Source organism: Gambusia affinis, linkage group LG09 (assembly GCF_019740435.1).
Source record: "Gambusia affinis linkage group LG09, SWU_Gaff_1.0, whole genome shotgun sequence".
Classification (NCBI taxonomy): Eukaryota; Metazoa; Chordata; class Actinopteri; order Cyprinodontiformes; family Poeciliidae; genus Gambusia; species Gambusia affinis.
In genome coordinates this window covers 30,061,022-30,083,801 of record NC_057876.1, presented here as the reverse complement: position 1 = coordinate 30,083,801, position 22,780 = coordinate 30,061,022, and the positions used below count along the sequence as shown (strand labels likewise).

Sequence of the window (22,780 nt, the reverse complement as noted above, 5' to 3'; positions counted from 1 at the left end):
GTGCCAGACGAGCCAGAACCAAAACAAACAAAAACTCAGAACCAAATTCCCTGACCGCTTGAAAAAGTCAAATTCTTACTTTGTTTCACAATCTGGGCCAATAAATCTGGTTCTCATTATTTTAAAAAATTATGGATCATTTTCATTTTGACACTAAGGATCGCTAAGGATCTTGCATAACCATAAAACATTAAAAATACTCACGTTTTTTATTTTTTTTTTCTTAATAATTCAGCAGTTCCTTTAGGCATCTGTCTTGTGAAAGAGAAAACTTGTTTGGTGTCAAGGCCCTTCTTGTAGTGATTATTTCTTTCAGCAGGTGGCGGTAATGCGCCATAGTGCATTTTATAACTGTCCATTAACCATCACGAGAAAAAGATGCTGTAGTAACGTCTCCTTGTCGGCTCGTCTGTTCTTCGGCTTTTTCCGTTATTAACTGATATTTTTGTATTAAAGTGAGAGTTTTACTGACAGATAGGTCGGTGTTCCATCTGAAAGTGTCTCCAGTTTATCTGAGGTGAGTTTGTGGATTATTCCTGTCCGCTGTTAGCTATGGAGCTAACTGCTGGTGCTAGAAGCTAACTGACTGGAACTCACAGATAAACACTAAACTTACGATTCTGAACTGGTTCTGTTCTGTGTCTTTATTAACCCGCTTCTGTCTAATATTTGACAGAAATAATAATCTTAAAGCTGTCTGTATTACAACTTTAGACAAACAGCATAAAGGCTAAATGGTTCCGGTTCGGTTGGACATGGCTCGGTTCGAGCTAACCTGAAGAGAGAAAAATGAGAGTTTTAGTTAAATTAGAGTTTATGGTTCTGCTCAAGTTCCCTGAGTTCCCCTACAGAACTGTACTTGGACCAATAGTCTACTGAATTAATGTCAGTTTTCATTTAATTTTCAGAAACATTTTTATCTAAAAAGTAGACATTTCTACGGAATTAGATTAGGGTAATTTGGGAAGAAATCTGAGCTTTTCCTGAGGAGTTCTGGTTCTGCTCAGCTGAAGCTCCCAGTTTATCCATCAATCAGAATTTTGAGGAAAAAAGTAATAATTAATTTTTCAATCCTGTTCCTTAAATTCTAGCTTATTTTGTAGAAATAATTATTTTTAAAATATTTTTTCAGCTGAATACTGTGATTTTTTAAAATATAGTTTAAATATATATTTTTTGCCAATTTAAGTTTCCATTCACCTAAAATGTGAACATATTTGAAAAAATATTTTAACATATAAAACATTTTGTGGAATTTGAAATTTATGATAAGTTAATACATTACATCAAGTTTATAAACATACAATTATAAAAAAAATGTGAATGTTTTTAAATGCTTAACTTTATTTCTAAAGCGTTAGAAGTTTTAGGATTAGTAACATTTGACACACGGCGCCTCTAGAGTCCTGCAGGGAAAAGGAAACATTTATTTAGTGTTCCCTTTCCATAAATTAACAGATACACTCTGGTCTATATTGTTTTATGTTTCTTCTTACTGGAAGCCTCTGTTTTTATCTTCGACGGGATGGAAAGAGAGGAAAGCCTTTGGTCTGTTTGGCTTGTGATGCATTTCTGTCCTAAGATAAAAACCTCCAGATTTCTCACAACCAGGAGAAACCTTATGGAAAACTTTCAGTATTCAGTGGTGCCACATGAACTGACCAGTGAGGGAACACAGTTTAAAGTTTCTTCATTTCTGGGTATTTATTAAAAACTCCTCAGGCTGAAAACTAAATGATTCTTGTTCAGCGGCAGAACTTTCACCGTGTGGTCGGGACCAACATCATCTTAGGAGACGTTTCTGGACTTCAACATAAGTACTAAAGCTCTGAAATGTTTATAAAATCTGTGGATCAGCCATCTTTGTTTCTGGGAACAGAAGGAAGCATTGCTGCTGTGTGAAGAAGACTGGGATGAAGCTGCTTTAGCTCCAGCTCTTCCCTTTGTCCTTGAAAAAACACGTCCAGCTGACAGGTGCATCCACCAGGCTTGTTGTCTCAGGTGGAGGTTCTGGATTGGTAAACGGACCGAACACCAGAGTGGGCAGCTCTGGGCAGCTTGGGGTAAAGTGCCTTTACCCGGGACGCATCGACGTGTGACAGGAAGCTGGACTCAAACCCACAGCTTTATGATTACAAGATGATTACTCACTGGAGCCAGAGAACCTGGACAATCAGAACCCGAACTGACGCGGTTCTGGAGGTAAGAGTGACTTTGGGTCGTCAGGCTCTGGAGAACCGGACAGCACCAGGACCGAAGCTTGGTTGGTCCTCTCATGCTTCATCAGATCTTGGCGCCGCTGTGCCTCCCTTCCCAGAATGCACCTGTGATGGTGTCGGGCCTGATGGGAGGAGCTTCCTGCGGTCGGCTTTCAGGTTTTCCTTCCTGTGTTTCAGGAGGAGCAGGAAGTGTTTTGTCTGCAGGTAAAGGTAGAGGGCCTGTCTGGACCCCCCCTCCTCACCCCCCCCGCTGTGTTGTCTCTTTCAGCTCGCTCGCCCCTAGCTTCACTCTCTCTCTCTGTCTCCTGACCTGGTCTCTCCACAGGCGCCCGCCATGTTCCCGTTCCGACAGCCGTCCGACTCGGACCTGCGGCCCGACCCTCGGCGCTACGGCTCTGGAGCGGAGCGGGACTTTTTCCGCCCCCCGCAGGAGTCTTTGTCGCCGGGCCCCGCCCCCCAGGACGGCGTCCTGAACCTGCTGAGCAGCTGCGGCCTGGAGCCGGAGGACCTGTCGGTGCTGGCCAAGCTTCCTGAGGACATCCTGACCGTCGAGTCTCTTCCTCAGATCCTCAAGCAGATCAAAGGCCAGAAAGCTCCGCCCCCTGGGTTCCCCCCCCGGCCGGAGGAGCCGTTCCACCTGGGGACCGTCAAGCCTTTACCTGCCAGGCCGCCCTCTCCGCCGCACCCCTCCTCCTCATTCAAGGCCTTTAGCCCCGCCCCCAGGGACTGGGAGCGGCTCCGGCGCCAGCCGGTCCAGTACCCGCTGCACCTGCTCTCCTCCGAGACCCGGCCAGACCGCTGGCCGGGTCAGCAGGCCTCCGGGTCGGGCAGGTCCCCCCCACCACCGTCCTCTTCGTCAACCAGGCGGGCCGTAGACCAGGACCTCAGGCCACGCCCCCCCGTCTACGGTAAGGACGGTCCCTCTTTCAGCGGGTCAGTGGGCAGAACCCGTCCTTCCCGTTTCTCCGGGTCAGGTGATTTCAGGACGGCTCCTCCTCTTGATGCGCGCCGCCGCGACCCCAGGCCGTCCTTCAGCAGCCGCGTCCCGGACCGGAACCTGAACCGGGCCCGCGACCCGGCCTCCGGCGCCATGCCCTCTAAGAAACAAGCTCTGGACTTCCACGGAACGTCGCCGCCGGCGTTCCCGTACTCGTGCTCGCTGTGTGACATCGCTGTTCTGTCAGAGAAGGTAAGTTCACCTGTCTTCCTGCAGGCCGGGACAGCAGGTGAGCGGGGCGGCGGGGTCACTGGAGGATCATGGGAAGAGTCGGAGCAACTGCGAGAGGCCGGTGACCTCACTTCCTGTTTGTGCTTCAGGTTTGGATTCAGCACGTCAACACGACTGGACACGCAGACGGGCAGCTCAACCTGCTGCAGCGGTGAGGAACACACACCTGGTCTCACCTGCTCACACACACCTGGTCTCACTCTGAAGCCGTCTCTTTGTCTCCTCTGCAGGTTTCCCCGGTGGGACTGTCGCCTGGAAAGCGCTGGAAGGTCAGTGACTTTACCAGATCCATTCTTCTGATTCAGTCCTGACTTTCCTTCCCAGGGATTCAGTATCTGTTAGTTGGGCTTCTGAGGGCCAAGAAAGGAGACCAGAACAGAACCTTGAACATCCACCACCAGGGTCGGGTCAGGGGGCCCAGACTTCCCTCTCCTGTCCTGGTCCAACTCCTCCAGGTGAATCCCTGGGACACTTTGACCAGCACCAGCAGGCGGTTAAAGTGTTAGAGGACCCAAAAGGTGCATGGCAGCTTTGCCTGTCAGACTCTCCCAGGGCACATGTGGCTACTATAAAGTAGCTTGCCATCATCAGCATGTTAATGACTGAATAGGCTGTGAATCATTTTGGTACTCTGGCCTTGATAAGGCACTGTACGAGTACAAGCCATCCACCATTTAACCGGCTCTACTCTGAGTTCCTCCTGGATGACTGAGCTTCTCTCTCTAAGGGAGAGTTCAGACACCCTACGGAGAAAACCCATTTCGGCCGCTTGTATCCATGATCTCGTTCTTTCGGTCATGACCCAAAGCTCATGACCATAGATGAGGGTGGGAACGTAAATCGACCGGTAAATCGAGAGCTTCGCTTTTTGGCTCAGCTCTCTCTTCACCACAACGGACCGGTACAGCGCCCGCTTGACGGCAGACGCTGCACCAATCCGCCTGTCGATCTCCTGCTCCCTTCTTCCCTCATTCATGAACACAGAGATACTTAAACTTCTCCACTTGGAGCAGGACCTTTTCTCAACCTGGAGAAGGCACTCTACCTTTTCCTAGCTGAAGACCCTCGGATTTGGAGGCACTGATCTCCATCCCAGCCGCTTCACACTCGGCTGCGAACCGCTCCAGTGAGAGCTGCAGATCACGACCTGATGAAGCCAAAAGGATCACATCATCTGCAAAAAGCAGAGATTTGATCCTAAGGCCACCAAAACGGATCCCCTCAACACCTTGGCTGGTCCAGAGATTCTGCCCTGGTGGAGTCCAACTCTCACCGGAAACGAGCCAGACTTACTGCCGCTGCTGTGGCGACGACGGTAGGAGTTTGTCCCGCAGTTGGTGCGGGGTTGATGCTTGCTCTGTCCACTTCTGTTGTGTCCTGGGGCGAGACCCTTCACTCAGCTTCCCTGCTGGTTGTGGTCAGAGCGTCCACCAGGTGGCGCTGGCGCACGGCCGCCACTATCCAGCAGCTCACCATCAGAGGGTGAAGAGCTGTGGAGTCCTCTGTACTTGATAAACGCTTGCAGAGGGTCCACCACCCAGGTTCAGAGGTCAGATCATTTGAATGCATCACAATGTGATCAGAGTGGGCTTGAAGCTGTACCGGGTCAGGTCGCATCAGAACCTGCTAACCTGATGATTTCTGTTGCCAAAGGGACGAGAACCAATCAAACCAAAGGAGAGATGGAGCAAATCCCGCCCCGCCACCCCCTAGACCCAATCAGAACCGAGGTAAGTCCTCCCAGCAGAGATGTCTCTGGTTCTGGTCCATGATGAAGGTTCTAATGGGTTGAGTGTGTTCAGCAGATCCACAGACGTCCAAGAAGCAGCAGAAGGTGAGCAGGTTCTGCTCAGGTCATCAGGAGGCTGCCGCCACTTATGGGCCTCACTGTGTGTGTGTGTGTGTGTGTGTGTGTGTGCGTGTGTGTCAGGCGTCAGATAAAGGGAAGGTGGTGTGTGCCAAATTCCCTCCTCAGGCTGTGGACGAAGCATCTCTGAGGAAACTCATTGAGCCGTTTGGAAAGGTCGGAAAAATCCTCATGTTTCCGTCTCTGGTGAGTCTTCATCTCACACACACACACACACACACACACACACACACACACACACACACACACCGCCAGCCCCAGTGGGGGCCTAACGGCCGCTGTGCTCCCTCAGGCCTTCGTAGAGATGGGCTCCTCTGATCAGGCCAAGGACCTGGTGAAGTTCTACAGCAGTTCTGATCCGGAAGCCAGGAAGGTGAAAGTGGAGTTCAACATCTCCAACGCCTTCAGCTTCCTGCAGGTACAACACCTGAGAACACACACCTGAGAACACACACCTGAGAACACACACCTGAGAACACACACCTGAGAACACACACCTGAGAACACACACCTGGACCCACCGACCGGGTTCTGACCCAGAGTTAAACAGAACCGAGCTGGAGGCAGTGAACTTTAGAGATTCACCTTGGTTTCCATGCTAACGGATCTGGGATCTTATTGTGTAAATGTTAACGTTAGCATTAGCAACAATTAGCATGTCATCTAAATTTGATGTTAAAGCTAAACCTAATGGAGTGAATGGAGGAAGTTAATGTTGGTCAACAATCGTGTTTAGTGATCAATTATCAATTTAGCTAATTTTAGCTGTTGCATGACATCAATCCTCTCATTTGCATAAAGAGTGATTGATCATCTACATCAGCGGTGGGCCCTCCTGGGTTAGGGTCACACCTGAGTCAAATAATCAGGTCATTAGCAGAACTCCAGAGAACCCGACCGGTTCTCCAGATGTGCAGCTTTAGAAACCTTTTCAGTTTTTACTTCTTATCCTCAGCTCCATTTCCCCCCAGGACCAGGACACACACACACCATCATCATCCTAACCTAATAGCTAAAGCTAACACAGAATTGAATAAATTCATGTTAGTCAACATGCTACATTTGACCTTTTGGCTGACATTAGCATTTGAGCTAATTTTAGCCTTAAAGTTAAAATCAACACTTTGGCTAATGTTAAACACACTACTGCTAGCCTACATGCTATCATTAGTGTTTTAGCTAGCTTTAGCTCTTTAGCTTATTGTAGCTTATCTACTGCCTCTAGCGCGCTAGATGGAGCAACTTAACTTTATTAAACCTGGTAGTTAGCGACCCATGACCTTTAGCATGTCAGCTAACGGTTGGGTGGGTCAGAGTTCCTTGGTTCAGGAACCAGAACTTCCGGATGGACTGGGAGGAGCCATGGAGGTCTGAGCCGTTTGGGCCAGCTGGTTCTGATGGTTCTGTGTCTCCTCAGAGCTCCCAGGTGGTGAGCTTCACTCCGGCGCCGAGCGGCGAGGACGGCCGGTCCGATCTGCTCAGCATCGCCAAGCGCTTCGGGGAGCCGCTCTACACGCTCTTCCTGCCCTCCAAGGTGAGTTCTGGCCCGCTGGGTCCAGGTTCTGAAGAGCCTTTCTGTCCAGACCGGTGACAGGGCCCGGTTGTGACAGGTTCTGGTTCTGGTCCAGGCCTTCGTGGAGATGAAGCTGTCTGCTGAGGCCCAGAAGCTGGTGGACTACTACTCGGCCAGCGCCCTGCGGATCAACGGCGCCACCATCCAGGTGGCCTTTTCCTCCGAGTACCGGACCCTGCTGTGAGTAGAACCCGCCCACGGCCGGCTTTGGTACCGGGTCGCCCTCGCCCACCGTCTGGTTCTGGTCCACAGGCGGGTTCCGTCGGCCCAGAAGTACGAAGACGAGCCGGCCAAGACGAAGGAGCCCAACAGAACCCGACGGGCCAGGACCCGGTCCGGGTCCAGAGACCGGTCCAGGGCAGGGCGGCAGAGACGCAGCGGTTCTGGAGACAGGAAGAGACCAGAGACCAGAACCAGAACCCGGTCCAGATCCGGAGAACGGCATGGAACCAGTTCCCCCGGGCCAAAACAGAACCAGACGGAGGGGAAGCCCAAAGAACCACAGAACCCAGGTAAGCAACCAGAACCAGCAAAGACCGGGCCTTCATCCTGGTTACCGTAGCAACCAGCAGAGCTGCCTAAACATCCCATAATAGAGTTCAGAACCTGTCCTTCTGGATCGGGTTCTGATGGGTTTTGGTTCTGGTCCGGTCTCTCTGCCCAGAGTCCAGATCGGCTGCTAAACCTCAGAGGGATGAAGGTGATGATGATGAAGCCCAGCCAGCGGCTGAGGAAGAGGAGGACCAGCCGGGTGATGAAGATCAGTGAGTCGGGTCCGATCGGCAGCAGAACTCGGCCGGACCGCTGAGCGTCTGCTGACCCAAAGTCCTGCCGTCTCCAGGTCTGACAGCGACATCGAGGGCATGGAGGTCATCGGAGAGGACGGACAGAACCTGGACGAGGAAGAAGAGGAGGAGGAGGAGGAGGAGGAAGAGCAGAAACCAGAACCACCTCCAGGTGGTTCTGGTTCTGGAGCAGGTCGGACTGAGACCACCGCAGGGAAAGTTCTGTGGAGGGAAAAACTGAGATCAGGAAATGATTTTCCAGATGGAGGAGAGCTGGAGAAGACCGAAGAGGAGGAAGAGGAGGTAAAACACCTGCTGGTTCTGGTTCTGTTGGACCAGAATCACACATCTGATCTAACGTTTGGACAGTTAAATGGCTTCCTATTGATGACCCTGGTTTCCATGGTTACCGCCTTGTCAAAGTGTTCAATGATACGCGGACCGGTTCTGTTGGACCAGAACCACATGTGGGGTTCCCTAAGACTCTATCCAGGGATCCCTCCTGTTAAACAGATCAGTTACCATGGCAACGCAGTTGAGTAACTGATCACCAGGTGACCTTTGACCCGTCCAATCATTGAACAGAACAGATCAATGTGGGGGGGTGAACTGGAAGAAGTCTAGAGTTATAGATCTAGAATAGATTTATAGACCAAGAATAATAGATCTGGAGTCATAGATCCATGACTCTAGAGCCATCCAAATCTAGATGTATGGATCTAGAGCGAGGTTCTGTCTGCTTTCCATCCTGGCTTTAGGGACAGACGGTAAAACCTGCAGGGCTGCTGGAGCTCCTTCAGTACCAAGGACCCAAAAACACTTAAAAACTATCAATAAGACCTTCAATTGGACCCTAAAGCAGCAGGGAGCCAGTGAACGGTTAGCAAACCCAGAGTCACAGATTGACGCCTCCTGGTTTTGGTCAGCAGACCAGCTGCAGTATTTTGTTTGCTCTGTTCCAATAATCTGAACCTGATGAATGATTGGATCAAAATCAGGCAGAGGAAGAAAAGATTTTATCTTAGCCAGGATCCTCAGCTGGGAGGAACCGGCTCTGATAGCAGCGCTAGCATGCTAATCAAATCCAACAGGATCAACAATCACACCCAGATTTTTCACAAATGGACGACAGCAGGAGGACAGGAGACCGACCAGGAGAGGACGGCACTGACCGAACATACAGTCTCAGTTTTTCTTGATTTGGGTTCAGAAAATGTCTGAACATCCTGAAGACGATCCTGGAACATCGACCCGGCAGACCGGCTGTCATGTTGAGGCAGAAAGACCTGAACGGATCTGAAGAGCAGCTGTAGATCTAGATGTACAGAATAGCTTCAGTTCATCCAGCTGTAAACCAGAGGATGACCTCTGACCCCTGACCTTCCAGAGCCACATGAAGACGGTTCTGGGGGGCCGTCCTGGTCCTGCAGCTCTTAGAGTCTCTCCGGTCCAACGGCTGAATCTCAGTCGGGTTCTCCAAAGTTCTGCTGATGACCTGATTATTTGACTCAGGTGTGTTGAAGTAGAGATTCATCTACAGGTTGCAGACCGGACCTCCAGGACCAGGACTGCCCACCGCTGATCTAGTGGCATTGATAACTGATCAATAACTGATCGATACTGTGAATCAGTTTTAAACTGCAGCCGATCACCAATAACTGGAACATTGATTATTATGGTCTGGATTCCAACATTTCTGTTTTTATATTGGAACCAAATCGTTGCTGAACTCGACCAGTTTAGCTGGTTCTGGTTCCGACCCAGCTTGACGTTCTCCTCCTTCCCAAACAGGAAGTAGAATTCCCGGTGGATCTGGAGAGCTGCATCACTCTGGACGAGGTGAAGTCTGACGATGAAGGTAAGCAGAATCTTCAGGACGACCCGGTTCTGTTCGGGTTCCTGACGATGTTCTGGTCCGTTGCAGATGAAGCTCCGCCTGCCGACGGTCGCTGCGAGGAGGATGGGAAGACGGGTTCTGGAGATCCCGGTCCGGAGCCGACTGGACCGACTCCAGACCACGAAGGTTCTGGTTCCGTGTCCAGAACCCAGGAGGAACCAGAACCTTCAGATCAGACGAGGTCCACTGAGACTCTGGAGCCAGAACCAAACAGAACTGGTCCGGAGCTGGAGAGCCAGGCCCAATCCCAGAAGGTTCTGGAGACACGACAAGGCAAGACCCGGTCCAGGAAGTCATCTGGAGACGACGGTACCAGAACCGGTTCCGACGAGGAACCCGATCAAAGAAAGGCCACCGCCAGAACCACTCCAGAACCCGGTCCTGAAAAACGAAAAGCAACTCCTGAGAACAACGACGTTCCTCTGAAGACGCTCAGGACGGAGAACGGACCAGAACCGGGTCAGAACCTGAGCAAGCCTGAACCAGAGGCTGACGAAGAGAAAAAGCAGCAAATAAAGACAGATGAGCAGAACCCAGCAGAACCACGTGAACAGGTAGGACCGCCCAGCAGGTCCGGTCTCTGACCCGTCCTCAGGGTTCTGTTCAGGTCCTTCTGGATCGACTTTCTGGTCGAAACCGGACCTGCGGTTCCTGGGTCGGGTTCTGAAGCCAAGCTGAGCCGCTCTGATGACCCGATCCGGATTGGTCCGGACCGGGTCATCAGAGCGGAGGAAACCCAACCGGGTCAATGTTCTGTAAAACCGGATCCGTTTGGAGGTTTGTTTATTTCTCTTTGCTCACGTCAGCGTCGCGACGGACAGGAAACGCAGCTGGTGAGGAAAAGTAAAGATCTGCAGCCAGGAAGTGACACGTTTAGACGCTCCAATTGTTTCCAGATCAGGGATCAATATTCCAGTTCTGCTGATTATTAGAACGTTTGGACCAATCGGTGACCGCCTCTGTTTCCAGGAGTCTGAAGCGCCACCAGCAGAGGGCGCCACTGAGCCGCAGAAACCTGTTGGTAAGAGTTGCACTGAACCGATTCCTCATTTACTTAGGGTCCAATCAGAAGCGTTTGGGCCGACCCATCAGAACCCTGACGCCGCGGTGCGTTCACTGACCCCTCGGCGTTCTGTGTTTCAGGAGCCGAGTTTGTTCGTCCTGTCGTCGGATACTTCTGCAACCTCTGTCAGCTGATCTTCATCGATGAAGACGAAGCCAAGCTGCAGCACTGCGCCACGCCGGCCCACTACAGGAAGTACAAGGTCGCCATGGAAACCAGCAGCCCAATTAGCCGTTCTGTTTGCAGCTGGCTGACATGTCCTCTGTTTGTTTCAGGAGAAAACTGGCAAAGATCCCTGGATGAGCTGAGTTACGGATCAGAACCGTTCGCTTCCTGCTGCTGTAAATGTTAAAGTTTGAAATAAAGCAAGTTTGATTCTGAGGAACCGGTTTATTGTGTAAAATGTTCTGAACAGCTGATCCACATCCAGACTGTCCCGACCCGGTTCGTTCTGACGGGTCGGGTCGACAAACATCTAAAACATAAAAACAAAAAACATGAGACTCTTCTTGAGGTGGTTCAGGCCGCCGTCTTCTTCAGCTTCTTCTTCTGTGCTTTGGCCCGTTCCTTCTCCAGATGTTTCTGGGTGAACAGAGAAACGACCACAGTCACCAGCACAGAACCTTACAGAACCATCGTGACCCGGTTCTGGTAGGACGGGACCAGAACCTGGAGGAGCGACGGGTTTAGCACTTAAAAGACAAAAACTTGAACTATTCTGAGCTGAAACATCAGAAGTAATTAGAGCCAACATCTGGAACCAAGAACTGATGAAACAGGAAGTGGCCCTTCAAAATAAGACAAGTTCATTTTTAAAGTTTAATGTTGACTTTTAGCACAGACACCCACAGAGCGCCCTGGTTCAGTCCTGTGACTGGTGAGGGATTCTGGGTAATGAAGGCAGCTGATGCAACCAGGAAGTTTCTCTTCATCTCAGATTATCGGGCTGGACAGCGTTTCTAAAACTGTTTAGCTTATTCAATTATTTTAGATTAATATAATCTTTCTTTTTTTTTTATGTAAGCATGAAAAACATGAAATTACACAAATGCAGGATGAAACTTTACATTTGTCATTTTTCATTTAACCACCATTTTATTGTCATTTGCTTTTTGGTAAAATGGAAAAATCCCAACAGTTTAGTGTTGAAGAGGTCAAGAAGAACCAAGAGGGTCTAGAAATTCAAATCTGATTCAGTGATTTAGCTACGGAACCACATTCAGGCCAAAACCAACCAGGGAAGCAAAAGCCATTTTCTTGGAGAAAGTAAATTTTTAAAACCCTCGAATGCTGCACCTCAAATCTCCTGATGGGATCCATAATCCAAGCAGGAATTAAAGAAAGTTTACCTCAAATACTGCACTTGGTAGGTGGACAGACAAATTTATACAAAAATCTAAGAGAGAAATGTTGATACCACAGTGGAGGAAATACAGATTGTGACTGGCCAAATGTCAGGAGACTTAGAATATTGGAACATGATGCAAAGATAAAACATCACAAATTAGATTTCACGTCTTGTTGGAGTTTCTACATTTCACTGACGGATTAGATTTGTCAAAGTGAAGAAGTACTGGAGGATCCGATCTGGGCTCGGTTTGATTCACTCAACATGGCAGCGAGGGAACGGCCATCTGCAGGTCACTGATCTGCTGCTGCAACTCAGCGTTCTCCAGATCTATGACTGTTACCACGGCAACTGGAAGAAGACCCCACTTGGGACTGAAGGTGATGATGTGCAGCTTTAGAAACCTTTTCAGTTTTTACTTCTTATCCTCAGCTCCATTTGATTAGTTTGTAGAAAACATTTTGAAGGTTAGGGTAAAACTGAAGGTGAAAAAGATCCTGACCAGAAAGATATCCTGCAAATGAAAAGTTAACTTTGTACCAATAAGCAAGAAAATTCATGATATCACCGTATATTCCCAATGTGACATGAATCTGTCACAATTCAGAGCTGTGCCAGTGGGTGGCGCTATTAAAAAAACTAAATCTTTAGGTATGCATTACATATGATCCATCAGGTATAAAGTACTCCCATAATTTTAATAAAATAGAACTGGGTCTGGGTTCTTTGGTTTGGACCGGGCTACCTGTGTGGGCGGGGCCAGCTCACCTGCAGCTTGTCGTAGTGCGCCTGGCTGCTGCAGTGCACCTTCTTGGCCTTTTCCTCGTTGGAGTAAAACAGGAAGCAGAGGCGGCAGTAGTATCCCATCTTCACATGCTCCACACCTGCACAGCCAATCACAGCACAGCACTCTAACCACATGTCTGTAACCATGACAACAGCTTCAGGGCACTTACCGATGGGGGTGTCGGGGTCGTAGGGCGGGAGAGCCGCCACGCTGGGATCAGCAGGGGGCGGGGCCTCTGTCTGTCCGTTCTGATTGGTCGACGTCTCCATCGCCTCCTGCAGAACAAAGAGAAGCTGGTGAAACGGGTCAGAGGTTCTGGTCGGTTCCAGATGATCCAAAGACCTTTGATCCGTTTCGCACATTTTGCTGCTTGTGGCTCAATATTGGCCAAGAATCCAGTTAATGGATTTTCAAAATAAAAGATCCTCCAGGCTCAGATAATACATTAAACAGAAATGTTTAATTATTTCCTGTGCGGGTCGGTACCGGCCCGTGGGCCGGGGACGTCATTAGTTAATGGATAGGACCTCGTTTTGATCTAATGAGCCATTGATCCATCATTGATTGGACGTCCATTAATTGTTTGCATCCCCAGTTCAGAACCCGGGTCCAACATGCCACTGGGTCAGAACCGGCTGGAGAACATCCAGGACCTCAGAGTGACCAACAGAAACAAGGCCAGAACACGGATAACCGGTTCTGGTTTGTTAGTCAGAACCTGGACTCACCTCTGGTTTTGTATCGTCTGAACTTTCTGGAAGTTTCTCTGCAGAGTCTTTCTCCACGCCGGCGCCTTCAGTGATGTCACAGCTTGGCCCCGCCTCCTGCTCCTCCTCTTCCTCCTCCGTCTCCCCGGCCTTGGCCTCCTTCTCCTCCTCTTCGTCCTCCTCTTCCTCTCGGTCCTCCTCTTCCTCCTGTTTCTGCTTCTTGGCCGGTGGCTCCTCGGCGCCACGGCCGCTCCACTCCGGACTCTTGTCCCTCTTGGACGGCGCCGGGTACTGATGGCTGGAAGAGACGAGCTGCAGTGACTCAGAGACTCGGGGCCCCAGGGACTCGGGGCCCCAGGGACTCGTTTACACGACCACCGTTTCTGGTGAAAATGGAAGTTCTGTTGTTTGTTCTGCACATTTACATGAAACCACTGAATGTTTCCTCTGACACCAGTACAGTTTGAGAACGGGTTCCAGAGTGCACTGGTTCTGAAACATACCGGTGTCCGTTGTCTGGTAAACAGAGTAAATGGATCTTTTCTGTCAGGGAATCTCTAGCAAAACATGGCTGCTTCCTAAACCACAGAAGAAGAAACTTCTGACAATGCTGCTGTAACTACAGTTCATGTTCCCCATCAGATTCGGGTCCCTCAGCGTCTCTTCAACGCTCCGCGCCGCCCAGGTGGCAAAACACAAAAACACACACCTGGTCGTTCAGCGCTCCTATCTAGAGAACGACCCGACGGGGGAACGCGAACCAACGTGCTTTCAAGTAGAACTTTTTTTAAAATACATGCACACTTCGTTTCAAAGAACCAATCACTAACTAGTGACGTGTTTCTCAACCTTTTATGGGACAGCGCCCCCTATCTGTCATCCTGGTCCCTCAACTCCCCATCAAAATATTTGTAGACTCCTTTGCACTGAATATTATTGTATTATTAATATTAGTATTGTCGATGTTTTGATTTTTATGCTTCATGTATTTATCATAAAAAATAATTTCCCAGAGAAAAAAAAGCAACGTGAATAGAAATTATTTCTACAGACGTTTATGAAAAATGCAATGAATGAACATTCAATTTAAAATCAGCAGCCAATCAGAGATGACAAAATATTCTTGTTTTAGTTGTTAAATGTTGAACAAAATGACCAGATAAAAGATCCTCAACAATACAAGTTTAAACTTTGATCTATCTGAAAAAGTCTGAACTCTGCAACATTAAAACATGGATAGAACTGCAACCACATCAATCAGAACTTCTTCTCTTCAGTGTTTCTGGTTCTGCTGCTCTGTGCTGCCTTCAGGAGAATGGGACATCAGAGTATCATCCATAAGATTTCACCCACATGGCATTAATGTGTAAACCACAGCTTTCAGTGGAAAAACTGACGTTTTAAATCCTTTTAATGCCACACAAATATGGGACAGAAACATGGATGATATCTTTATATAGACTCTCTATTGATTTATAGATTGATAATCTATTAATCAATGTGTATTGATTAATAGATTAATAGTTTTACTGGACAGAAATGACAGAACAAAGCTGGTTCTTAATCAAATCCTAATGAGTCAGACTGAAAGTGTCATGATATTAAAACTGACATGAAAAATAACATGAAATAAATATAGAAAATAAAATTAATTAAAAACATAAATAAAACTGTGGAGTTCCTTATTACTGTTATCATCTGTAAAATAGATTTCTTCTTATTGTTAGCTGTGGTCCCAACAGACTGATGGCACTTTTACAATATTATTTTACCTTTCATCTGAAAACAAGGACTGTTTCTTCTTGCCATATCTGTGTTAATTATTGCTCAAAAGGTCTTGCCATACCAGTTTATTCCTCTGTCTAGTTTCTTAGATTGTTCTTGCATTTTGTTCTTCATTCGTTTCCATTTAGTTTTCTTTGATTAGTTTTATCCTGTCTTGTTTATTGTTTTGTCCTTTCTAGTTTTATTTAATCGTTTTTATCGACTCACCACCACTGATCTTCACTCATCATGTCGATCACCTGCTGCTCCGCCTCCTCATCACGTGTTTCTCTGATTTTCCTCTCATATTGATTTTTCACTGCTCACCGCCGGATTCTCTGACCGTTGCTCCGTTCTACATCCTGGTTCTCCTGTTTCAGAGTTCTGCTCAACGTGCGAGTCGTCTTTTTATTTTCTTGACCCCCTGCGGTGCGGCGCGGTCAGGAAGAGTATCGATGGAGAAAAGCATCGATATGTAAACCATTTATTCTGAAGATTAAAATTCAAAGGTGCTGTGGTGCCGTTTCATACCGGATCACTTCCAGCACCGATGTTAACTCTATAAAATGACCAGACGAGCGAATCACAGCATCATCAGCCGGAGCGACGCTGAACTGAGGCGGAGAAGCTGCCATTAGCAGGAGAAGCTGCCATTAGCAGGAGAAGCTACCATTAGCAGGAGAAGCTACCATTAGCAGGAGAAGCTACCATTAGCAGGAGAAGCTGCCATTAGCAGGAGAAGCTACCATTAGCAGGAGAAGCTACCATTAGCAGGAGAAGCTACCATTAGCAGGAGAAGCTGCCATTAGCAGGAGAAGCTACCATTAGCAGGAGAAGCTACCATTAGCAGGAGAAGCTGCCATTAGCAGGAGAAGCTACCATTAGCAGGAGAAGCTACCATTAGCAGGAGAAGCTGCCATTAGCAGGAGAAGCTGCCATTAGCAGGAGAAGCTACCATTAGCAGGAGAAGCTGCCATTAGCAGGAGAAGCTGCCATTAGCAGGAGAAGCTACCATTAGCAGGAGAAGCTACCATTAGCAGGAGAAGCTGCCATTAGCAGGAGAAGCTACCATTAGCAGGAGAAGCTACCATTAGCAGGAGAAGCTGCCATTAGCAGGAGAAGCTGCCATTAGCAGGAGAAGCTACCATTAGCAGGAGAAGCTGCCATTAGCAGGAGAAGCTACCATTAGCAGGAGAAGCTGCCATTAGCAGGAGAAGCTGCCATTAGCAGGAGAAGCTAACAGACAGTGAAGAGAAGAAGAGCTGCCACCAATACAGCTGCAGCCAGGCATGTTTTAACGTCACACAATACAGATTTAGCAAGTTGCTCAAAGTCTGATTGTTGTTGAGCATTTAAAGTGTAAAGTTTACCTCGGAGCAAACGCCCCAAAGGAATCCCAGCGAACCAAAATTTCCGCCAGCGCCCCCTGCTGTCCTCTGAACGCCCCCGTTGAGAAACACTAAACTGGTGCATTACTCATTATTAGCGTAGCATTACGCCTTTTCGATGTTTACCTTTACTGTGTAAATTGGACTTAGTCTTCATGTGAATGTGTGAGCAGAAATGGGACAAAAATCCTATTTTTGTTGCATCATTGGCATGTAAACAGGAGGCCCCTGGGACTTGGGGCCCCTGGGACTCGGCGCAGGCCGGCTTCTCACCCGTGCTTCAGCTGCTTGTACTTGCGGCTCACGTAGACGGTCAGCCGCTTGCCATGGAACTTGAGCTGCTTCCCTTTACAGGCTTCGGCCATTTTCTCTGCAGCTTCGGGTTTCTCCATCTCTATAAAGCACTGCAAGAAGTAGCACGCCAGTTAGACCGCCAGAACCAGAGCCAGAACCAGAACCAGAACCAGAACCAGGCCAGTACCTCTCTCTTGATCCGGTGCAGAAAATACTTTCGGATCTTTCCATACGGCTCGGCCAGCGCCAGGATCTCCTCGTCGGAGAAGCGGATGTTGGGAATCTGGCCGATGTAAACGACTCTGCCGGATCCGCACTGAGGGGGAGGAAGATCACCATCGTCAGGTTCTAAATCAGCGACTCGGTCAGATCCACAGCCGGTCCGACGTGGCGGCTCCTCTGGGTTTGTTAAGCTTTAATCGTGTTTGGTGTGTAACCATAGAAACAGCAGACAAAGTAAAACAGAACATTGTTTGTCTCAGGGATGAAGGCAGAAAACCCGAGCATCCTCACTGCTCTGACTCGTGGATTCTGATACGCTGCAACACAGACCAACCCAGCAGGGCAGCTGTAGAGGCTCCGCCCCCCGGAGAACAGAACCTCAGTTTTATTGACACGTCAAATTTCATCTAAAGGGTCAAAATGACCTGATGGAAACATTTAATACGCAGAGGGGCCAGGAAACCACAGAAGAAGAGCTGGAGGACTGACCAGGAAACCACAGAAGAAGAGCTGGAGGACTGACCAGGAAACCACAGAAGAAGAGCTGGAGGACTGACCAGGAAACCACAGAAGAAGAGCTGGAGGACTGACCAGGAAACCACAGAAGAAGAGCTGGAGGACTGACCTGGATGGTGGGGTAGCTCAGGGAGTGAGTGATCCTGACAGGCCGGCCGCAAACTGTCGCCGTCACGTTGCCGTTGTAGAACTTAGCCATGTTGACGGCTTCTGCCTCCGTCTCAAACTGGATGTAGGCCTGAGGAAGAGGAGGAGGAAGAGCAGAACCATTTAAAGTTGCTGACTCTGCCCTCTCCTTCGGGCATTTGAATATCTGATTTTATGTGGAGTGTTGCTGCCACCTACTGCAGCTTTAGGGAACTGCGGTGCTTTTATTCAGCAGCAGGTTTGCTAGCAGCGGCTAACAGACATTTCTATCATGGCCGCTGCGTTCTGTCAGAAGCTGTTTCTACGTCAGAATGAGCGTTTATGTTTACATGTGTGGGACAAAGTGATTTTTGCCAACTGGATTTATGTTTATTTGAATGAGTTTTGAAAAAACCTGAATACTGTGGGAGCTTTGATTGTTATGCAATAAGCTAACTAGCATGAGCTAAGCTTGTGTTAGGCCAAAACCTCACAGCCACAATAAAACCACTAAAATCATTTAAAAAGATAAACTGCTGCTTTCATTCCATCATTAAGCTTTTAGTAAATATTTGTCAGAATCCTATAGATGGTGCTGCTGTAACGCCGGCGCCATCTGGTGGCGCGATCAGCGCAAGTCAAACCGTAAATGACTGCGGCTGAACGGATCAGAGAAGTTTTGATTGATTTTCTGCAGATTACGAGGAAGGAGTGATGAAGAAGCTGCTACTGAGCGACTGCAGCCATATTTATTATTTACTGATCATAAAGTTCAGGAAGCTGAACATCCAAATCACTGAATGCTGATAAATATCTATGAATATACTTTAATAAAAATCATTCATCTTTAATTCTACTTTAAAGTACCTGCGTTCCAACATGTTCTGATCATGCCGATCATTCCTCACATTTCCACATCTTCAGTTTGATTTTTCTACTTCTGATAACTGAGTAATATTTCTATGTCTTAACCTTGTTCACATGGACATGTGACATGCGGTAGATCCCGCCCCCAACTTCCTGCTGGAGGCCAAAAAGCTGCTAGCTAACGATGCCTAGCATTGCTAGCTGATATACCCCAGAGTATTACAAGTTATTCCTGCAGTTCACATAGAGCTGCACAACCAGAGCTAACGCTGCGGGTTTGAACTCTGACCTTGATGTGTAAGAGTTTAAGTTGGCCAAAGAGTTGTTGTAAATATCCATAGCGGTCACCTTGTGTCCAGGTTGAGTGAAAGGCGGTGCGCCTGAGCCGCACTGAGGTAAACTTGAGAGATCCAGCGGCTGCATCGCCATGGAAACGGCTTATATATCGTGTCAGAGACGCTTGTCCAGCACAAACTGCTGCACAGGCTCCGAGCACAGCAGGAAACCCGGAGCGGATTCCGATCCCGGAGCGAAGCAGGAACCGGCTGGCGCCTGGGCGTCCTTACCTCGGGTCTCAGATCCAGAACCAGATGTTTGACCACCTTCCCAAACGGCTTGGCCAGCGCCAGCATCTCGTTGCGGTAGTTGTAGCCACGCCTGAAGCCCAGGATGTTGACCACCCTCATGCCCTGGAGGGAAACAGGAAGCAGTTGACCTCAGACAGGAAGGGGGCGTTGTGGGGTCAAGCGGGGCAGCAAGAGTGTGAGCCAGACGTACCCCTTTCCTCGTGTTGTCTGCAGAAAAGAAGGAGAAGAAAAAAAGCCAAGCATCAGCTCTAATCTGATTGGCTGCTGAAACGCCTCAGTGACCTGATCACCAACCGATGCCGTCGTCGCCCTCGTCGCCCTCGTCTTCGTCCAACTCGTCCAGGGTCACAAAGTCCTCCATGTTCTCCAGGAAGCTCTGGTCGAACTGGAACCACAAGAATCCGGATCAGAACCGGCTGGTCGGACCCAACAGAACCTCCACACCCGGCTCACCTCCTCTCCATCGTCTGGGGCTTCAGCGCTCTCTTCTTCTTTGGTTTCTAGATCCTCTGCAGAAACTCCAGCATCTTTCTTAGCCTCTGTGATGTCATCATCACTAGAATCCTGGTCAGAGCAATGATATAATTTAGGGCTGTTGTGAGCAAAAAATTTTAGTAATCGAGTAATCTATCGATTATTCTTGCAATTAATCGGATAAAAATAGCTAAAAGAAAACATTGGTAAATCTAACATAACAGCAGTTTTACTATCACATATCAACATCAGTCCAATTTTTCACATTTGAGCTTCTCTAGCAATAACTTTTGTGTAGTTTAGAAGATTAACCTGTAACGATAATAGATCATGTTCTACGTTAACCTGAAGAAACGTGATCCAAAAATCTGAAATTATTTCTGTATTCATCTTCAGTCAGTTTAATAGATGAACTAGGTCAGAACTACAAAGACACTACCTTGGCTACTTGGTCCTAAACTGACAATCACTTTGGACTGTCAAAATAAGAACAACACATGCCCTACAAAATAAAAGCCTTCTCATTTTTCACAGCAGGTAACTGGTGTTTTGGAAACTATATAACTGGTTTAACCCATCCACTGTTGCACATGGGAATAGTGTGGCCTTTTAAAATGAAGCTTGGTGAAAATTTCAAAATAAAAGCCGATTTAGGCGATGAACTAGTACTTAAATTTAGCTATTTGGTTTCTCTTTCTTTCTTTCTACAGCATTAGCATTTTCCCTAAAATAAGCTTTTAGATATTTTTCTTATTAGCCATATTTAGTATATTGAATGGAGAAAGTCAATGTAAGACAACATGCTAGTGATGCCCCGCATGCTACTGAAAGCATTTAGGCTAACATTAGCATTTTGGCTAATTTTAGCTGATACACTAATTTGAACATGTAGAATGGAATAGGTTCCTGTTAGTCAGCGTTCTTGTGATTCTTCGTAAGCTCGTAATATTATAATAGCTAAACATAGCATTGATGCTAATGTTTAGCATCAGAACACTGGGTCCCAACAGACGGGCACACTTTTGCAGGCCCTGTTTAAATTTCATCAGAAATGTTCTAGTTGACCTTTAACCCCTCCCTGACAGTTAGCATGTTGTCTTCCTCACCTCCTCCTGATGTCGCTCCTCCTGCTCTTCCTTCTCAGGCTCTGCTCTCTCTGCCTCCTCCTGATCTGAGACTCCTCCTGCTCCCTCGTCTTCTTCGCCTCTCTTCTTCTGTGATAGTTCTTCTTCTTTGCTCTCCGCCGCTGCAGATTTCTCCTTGTCGTCCTTCTTCTTCTTCTCCTCTCTGCTCCTGGAGGTCCTAGAGGCGTCCGACCGGCTGGTCCTCCGACTCGGAGCATCTTTCTCCTCCTGCCTGTGGCTCACACTAACAAACAGAGTCAGGATACAGCAGCGCCACCTTCAGGACGGGAGGTCGGCCCGCTTTACTCACTTGAGGGTTTTGTACTTGGTGCAGATGTTGAGACGTATCAGCCGTCCTTTGATGATGAGCGGGTTCATGCTGTAGTATTTGACCAGCATCTCTGCGTCCTCCATGGTTCCCAGCTGGACGAACGCCTGAAAGCAACATGGCGGCTCAGTGGAGTCACATGACCCGAACCGATTGTGGACCGGCGCCACTTACAAGCAGATTATTTACTTTAAAAAACCTTTACTACAATAGTATTAGCATTAGCATGCTAACCCCTCAGGTCAGACGGTTTTCATATTTTCTGTCAGCCACTGGAATTTCAAAATAGCCACCATTTTTGAGCCTTTTAAATGAATTATTGTCATAAAATGTTCCCCATCTTTTAATGAACTTTTCGTCTCATGTTTTCCTCTTTTGTCGTCATGTTTGTAAAACTTTAAAATGGTTAAATTAAAACTTTAAAAAAGCTTGCCTACATTCAGTCTTGGAAGACATTTGAAACACAAAGTCTTTTTATTGCTCAAACACAACACGCACATTTTCCGAGGATACTCAGTTTCACATTCCTCAGTTCTAAATAATGTCAATATTGTTCAGCATTTTGCCTTCATTTGGTTTTTATGTTTTATCCTGAATCTAAATGCTTCGATTGTTTCTAATGTTGCTGTTGTTGCATCGGAGTTTCCCCCATTGTGAGATAATAAAACATGTTATATGATATTCTATTATTGTAAAATGGCTACATATCAGTTCTCATTAAATGGTTATCAATTATTAATTGCAGAAAAAATTAACCTGAAGAAAACAATAGTGGTATTTTATCCATGGCTGTATGTCTGCATAGGTTAAAACTTACAATGATCACATTTTGTCTTTAATTTATACAATTATTGCAGTTAATAATTGTTCATGTCTGGATAGTAAAAAAAAAGTGTTTGCATGTACATAAAGTAACATGTCAATTTTAAATAATTCCTTCTGTGTATGCAACTTCCACACTAGTAACTCTGTTATTTATCTACATTTATGTGCTGCAAGCTGCAACATCGGATTGCAACAGAAGAGGAGGAACAAGGCCGACATGATGGAGAACGATGAGGAGAACCGTCAGAACCACAACTGGATCTCCTTCAGGAGGCAGCAGCTACCAGCAGAGATGGCAGAGCTCCATGAAGAGCTGAGACAAATAAAGAAATAAAATTAAAGCTGTTTTCTCTCAGTGAACAAAGTCTCTTTTTTATACTCTCTCCTCACATTATTGTACAAACTGTAGTTTGTTTGGCATTAAGGTCCTAATACAATCCTCCAATGATGTAAGGAGCTTTAGATAGAGTGAAAATAACATATTATAGAAACATGTCATTGACACATTATTAATACACTATTCAGCAAACCAAACATTTTCATATTATTATCAGGGTTGCTATTAACAAGAACCCAAAATACAAATCATGTTTGTTCATTTCTACTTTTTACTACATCTTTCTATCCTCTCACTGTTTATCTGTCTGCCTGGAGAATCTTCAATGGAAGAAAGAGAGAAAATGTGTCCAAAACCTGTAACCTTAATTAGTGATAAATAAGACTAAGAGTTTAAACTTTTAATTCTTAGAGACCAAAAAGTGGAAACATGAAGGTGTGATTAAAAGTAGAAC

The 22,780-nt window shown here is 47.3% G+C and overlaps 2 protein-coding genes across 7 annotated transcripts in view; one reads left to right on the top strand and one right to left on the bottom strand.

The window, feature by feature from the left end:
* The first annotated feature begins 350 nt into the window (after positions 1-350).
* On the top strand, positions 351-11,017 carry matr3l1.1 (matrin 3-like 1.1). Of its 4 annotated transcripts, XM_044126633.1 has the most exons (19): positions 351-517; positions 2,545-3,408; positions 3,537-3,598; positions 3,678-3,716; positions 5,101-5,177; positions 5,250-5,281; positions 5,378-5,500; positions 5,607-5,732; positions 6,732-6,848; positions 6,943-7,067; positions 7,140-7,399; positions 7,552-7,651; positions 7,729-7,975; positions 9,464-9,530; positions 9,597-10,123; positions 10,376-10,402; positions 10,539-10,590; positions 10,713-10,834; positions 10,908-11,017. In XM_044126633.1, the coding sequence occupies exons 2-19, from the start codon at positions 2,554-2,556 to the stop codon at positions 10,938-10,940; spliced, it is 2,991 nt and encodes a 996-aa protein (XP_043982568.1). In that variant the 5' UTR covers positions 351-517; positions 2,545-2,553; the 3' UTR covers positions 10,941-11,017. The 4 variants fall into 4 exon arrangements, with proteins under 4 accessions (XP_043982568.1, XP_043982570.1, XP_043982571.1 ...); XM_044126635.1 differs by lacking the exon at positions 10,376-10,402; XM_044126636.1 differs by lacking the exon at positions 10,376-10,402 and having other exon boundaries at positions 352-517; positions 5,253-5,281.
* matr3l1.2 (matrin 3-like 1.2) overlaps positions 11,008-22,780 on the bottom strand; it is a 25,550-nt gene continuing 13,777 nt past the window's right edge. For 2 of the 3 annotated variants that reach the window (XM_044126638.1, XM_044126639.1), the window contains exons 10-22: positions 21,147-21,271; positions 20,819-21,080; positions 19,692-19,802; positions 19,533-19,623; positions 19,429-19,445; positions 19,218-19,340; positions 17,768-17,896; positions 17,108-17,236; positions 16,900-17,030; positions 13,496-13,772; positions 12,937-13,042; positions 12,749-12,864; positions 11,008-11,214 (exon numbers count right to left, since the gene is read on the bottom strand). In XM_044126638.1, the coding sequence (XP_043982573.1) occupies positions 11,152-11,214; positions 12,749-12,864; positions 12,937-13,042; positions 13,496-13,772; positions 16,900-17,030; positions 17,108-17,236; positions 17,768-17,896; positions 19,218-19,340; positions 19,429-19,445; positions 19,533-19,623; positions 19,692-19,802; positions 20,819-21,080; positions 21,147-21,271 (1,680 nt within the window). In that variant the 3' untranslated portion in view covers positions 11,008-11,151. Of the gene's footprint in view, positions 11,215-12,748; positions 12,865-12,936; positions 13,043-13,495; positions 13,858-16,899; positions 17,031-17,107; positions 17,237-17,767; positions 17,897-19,217; positions 19,341-19,428; positions 19,446-19,532; positions 19,624-19,691; positions 19,803-20,818; positions 21,081-21,146; positions 21,272-22,780 lie in introns of those variants that run through there. The other variant, XM_044126640.1, reaches the window with a different exon arrangement.

Bases quoted from the DNA above. Each gene is read 5' to 3' on its own strand.
- matr3l1.1 (XM_044126633.1), top strand. From the start codon at position 2,554: ATGTTCCCGTTCCGACAGCCGTCCGACTCGGACCTGCGGCCCGACCCT. The intron at 10,124-10,375 runs GTAGGACCGCCC...TGCTCACGTCAG, and splicing joins CAGCAGAACCACGTGAACAG to CGTCGCGACGGACAGGAAAC. The intron at 10,835-10,907 runs GTCGCCATGGAA...TGTTTGTTTCAG, and splicing joins CCCACTACAGGAAGTACAAG to GAGAAAACTGGCAAAGATCC.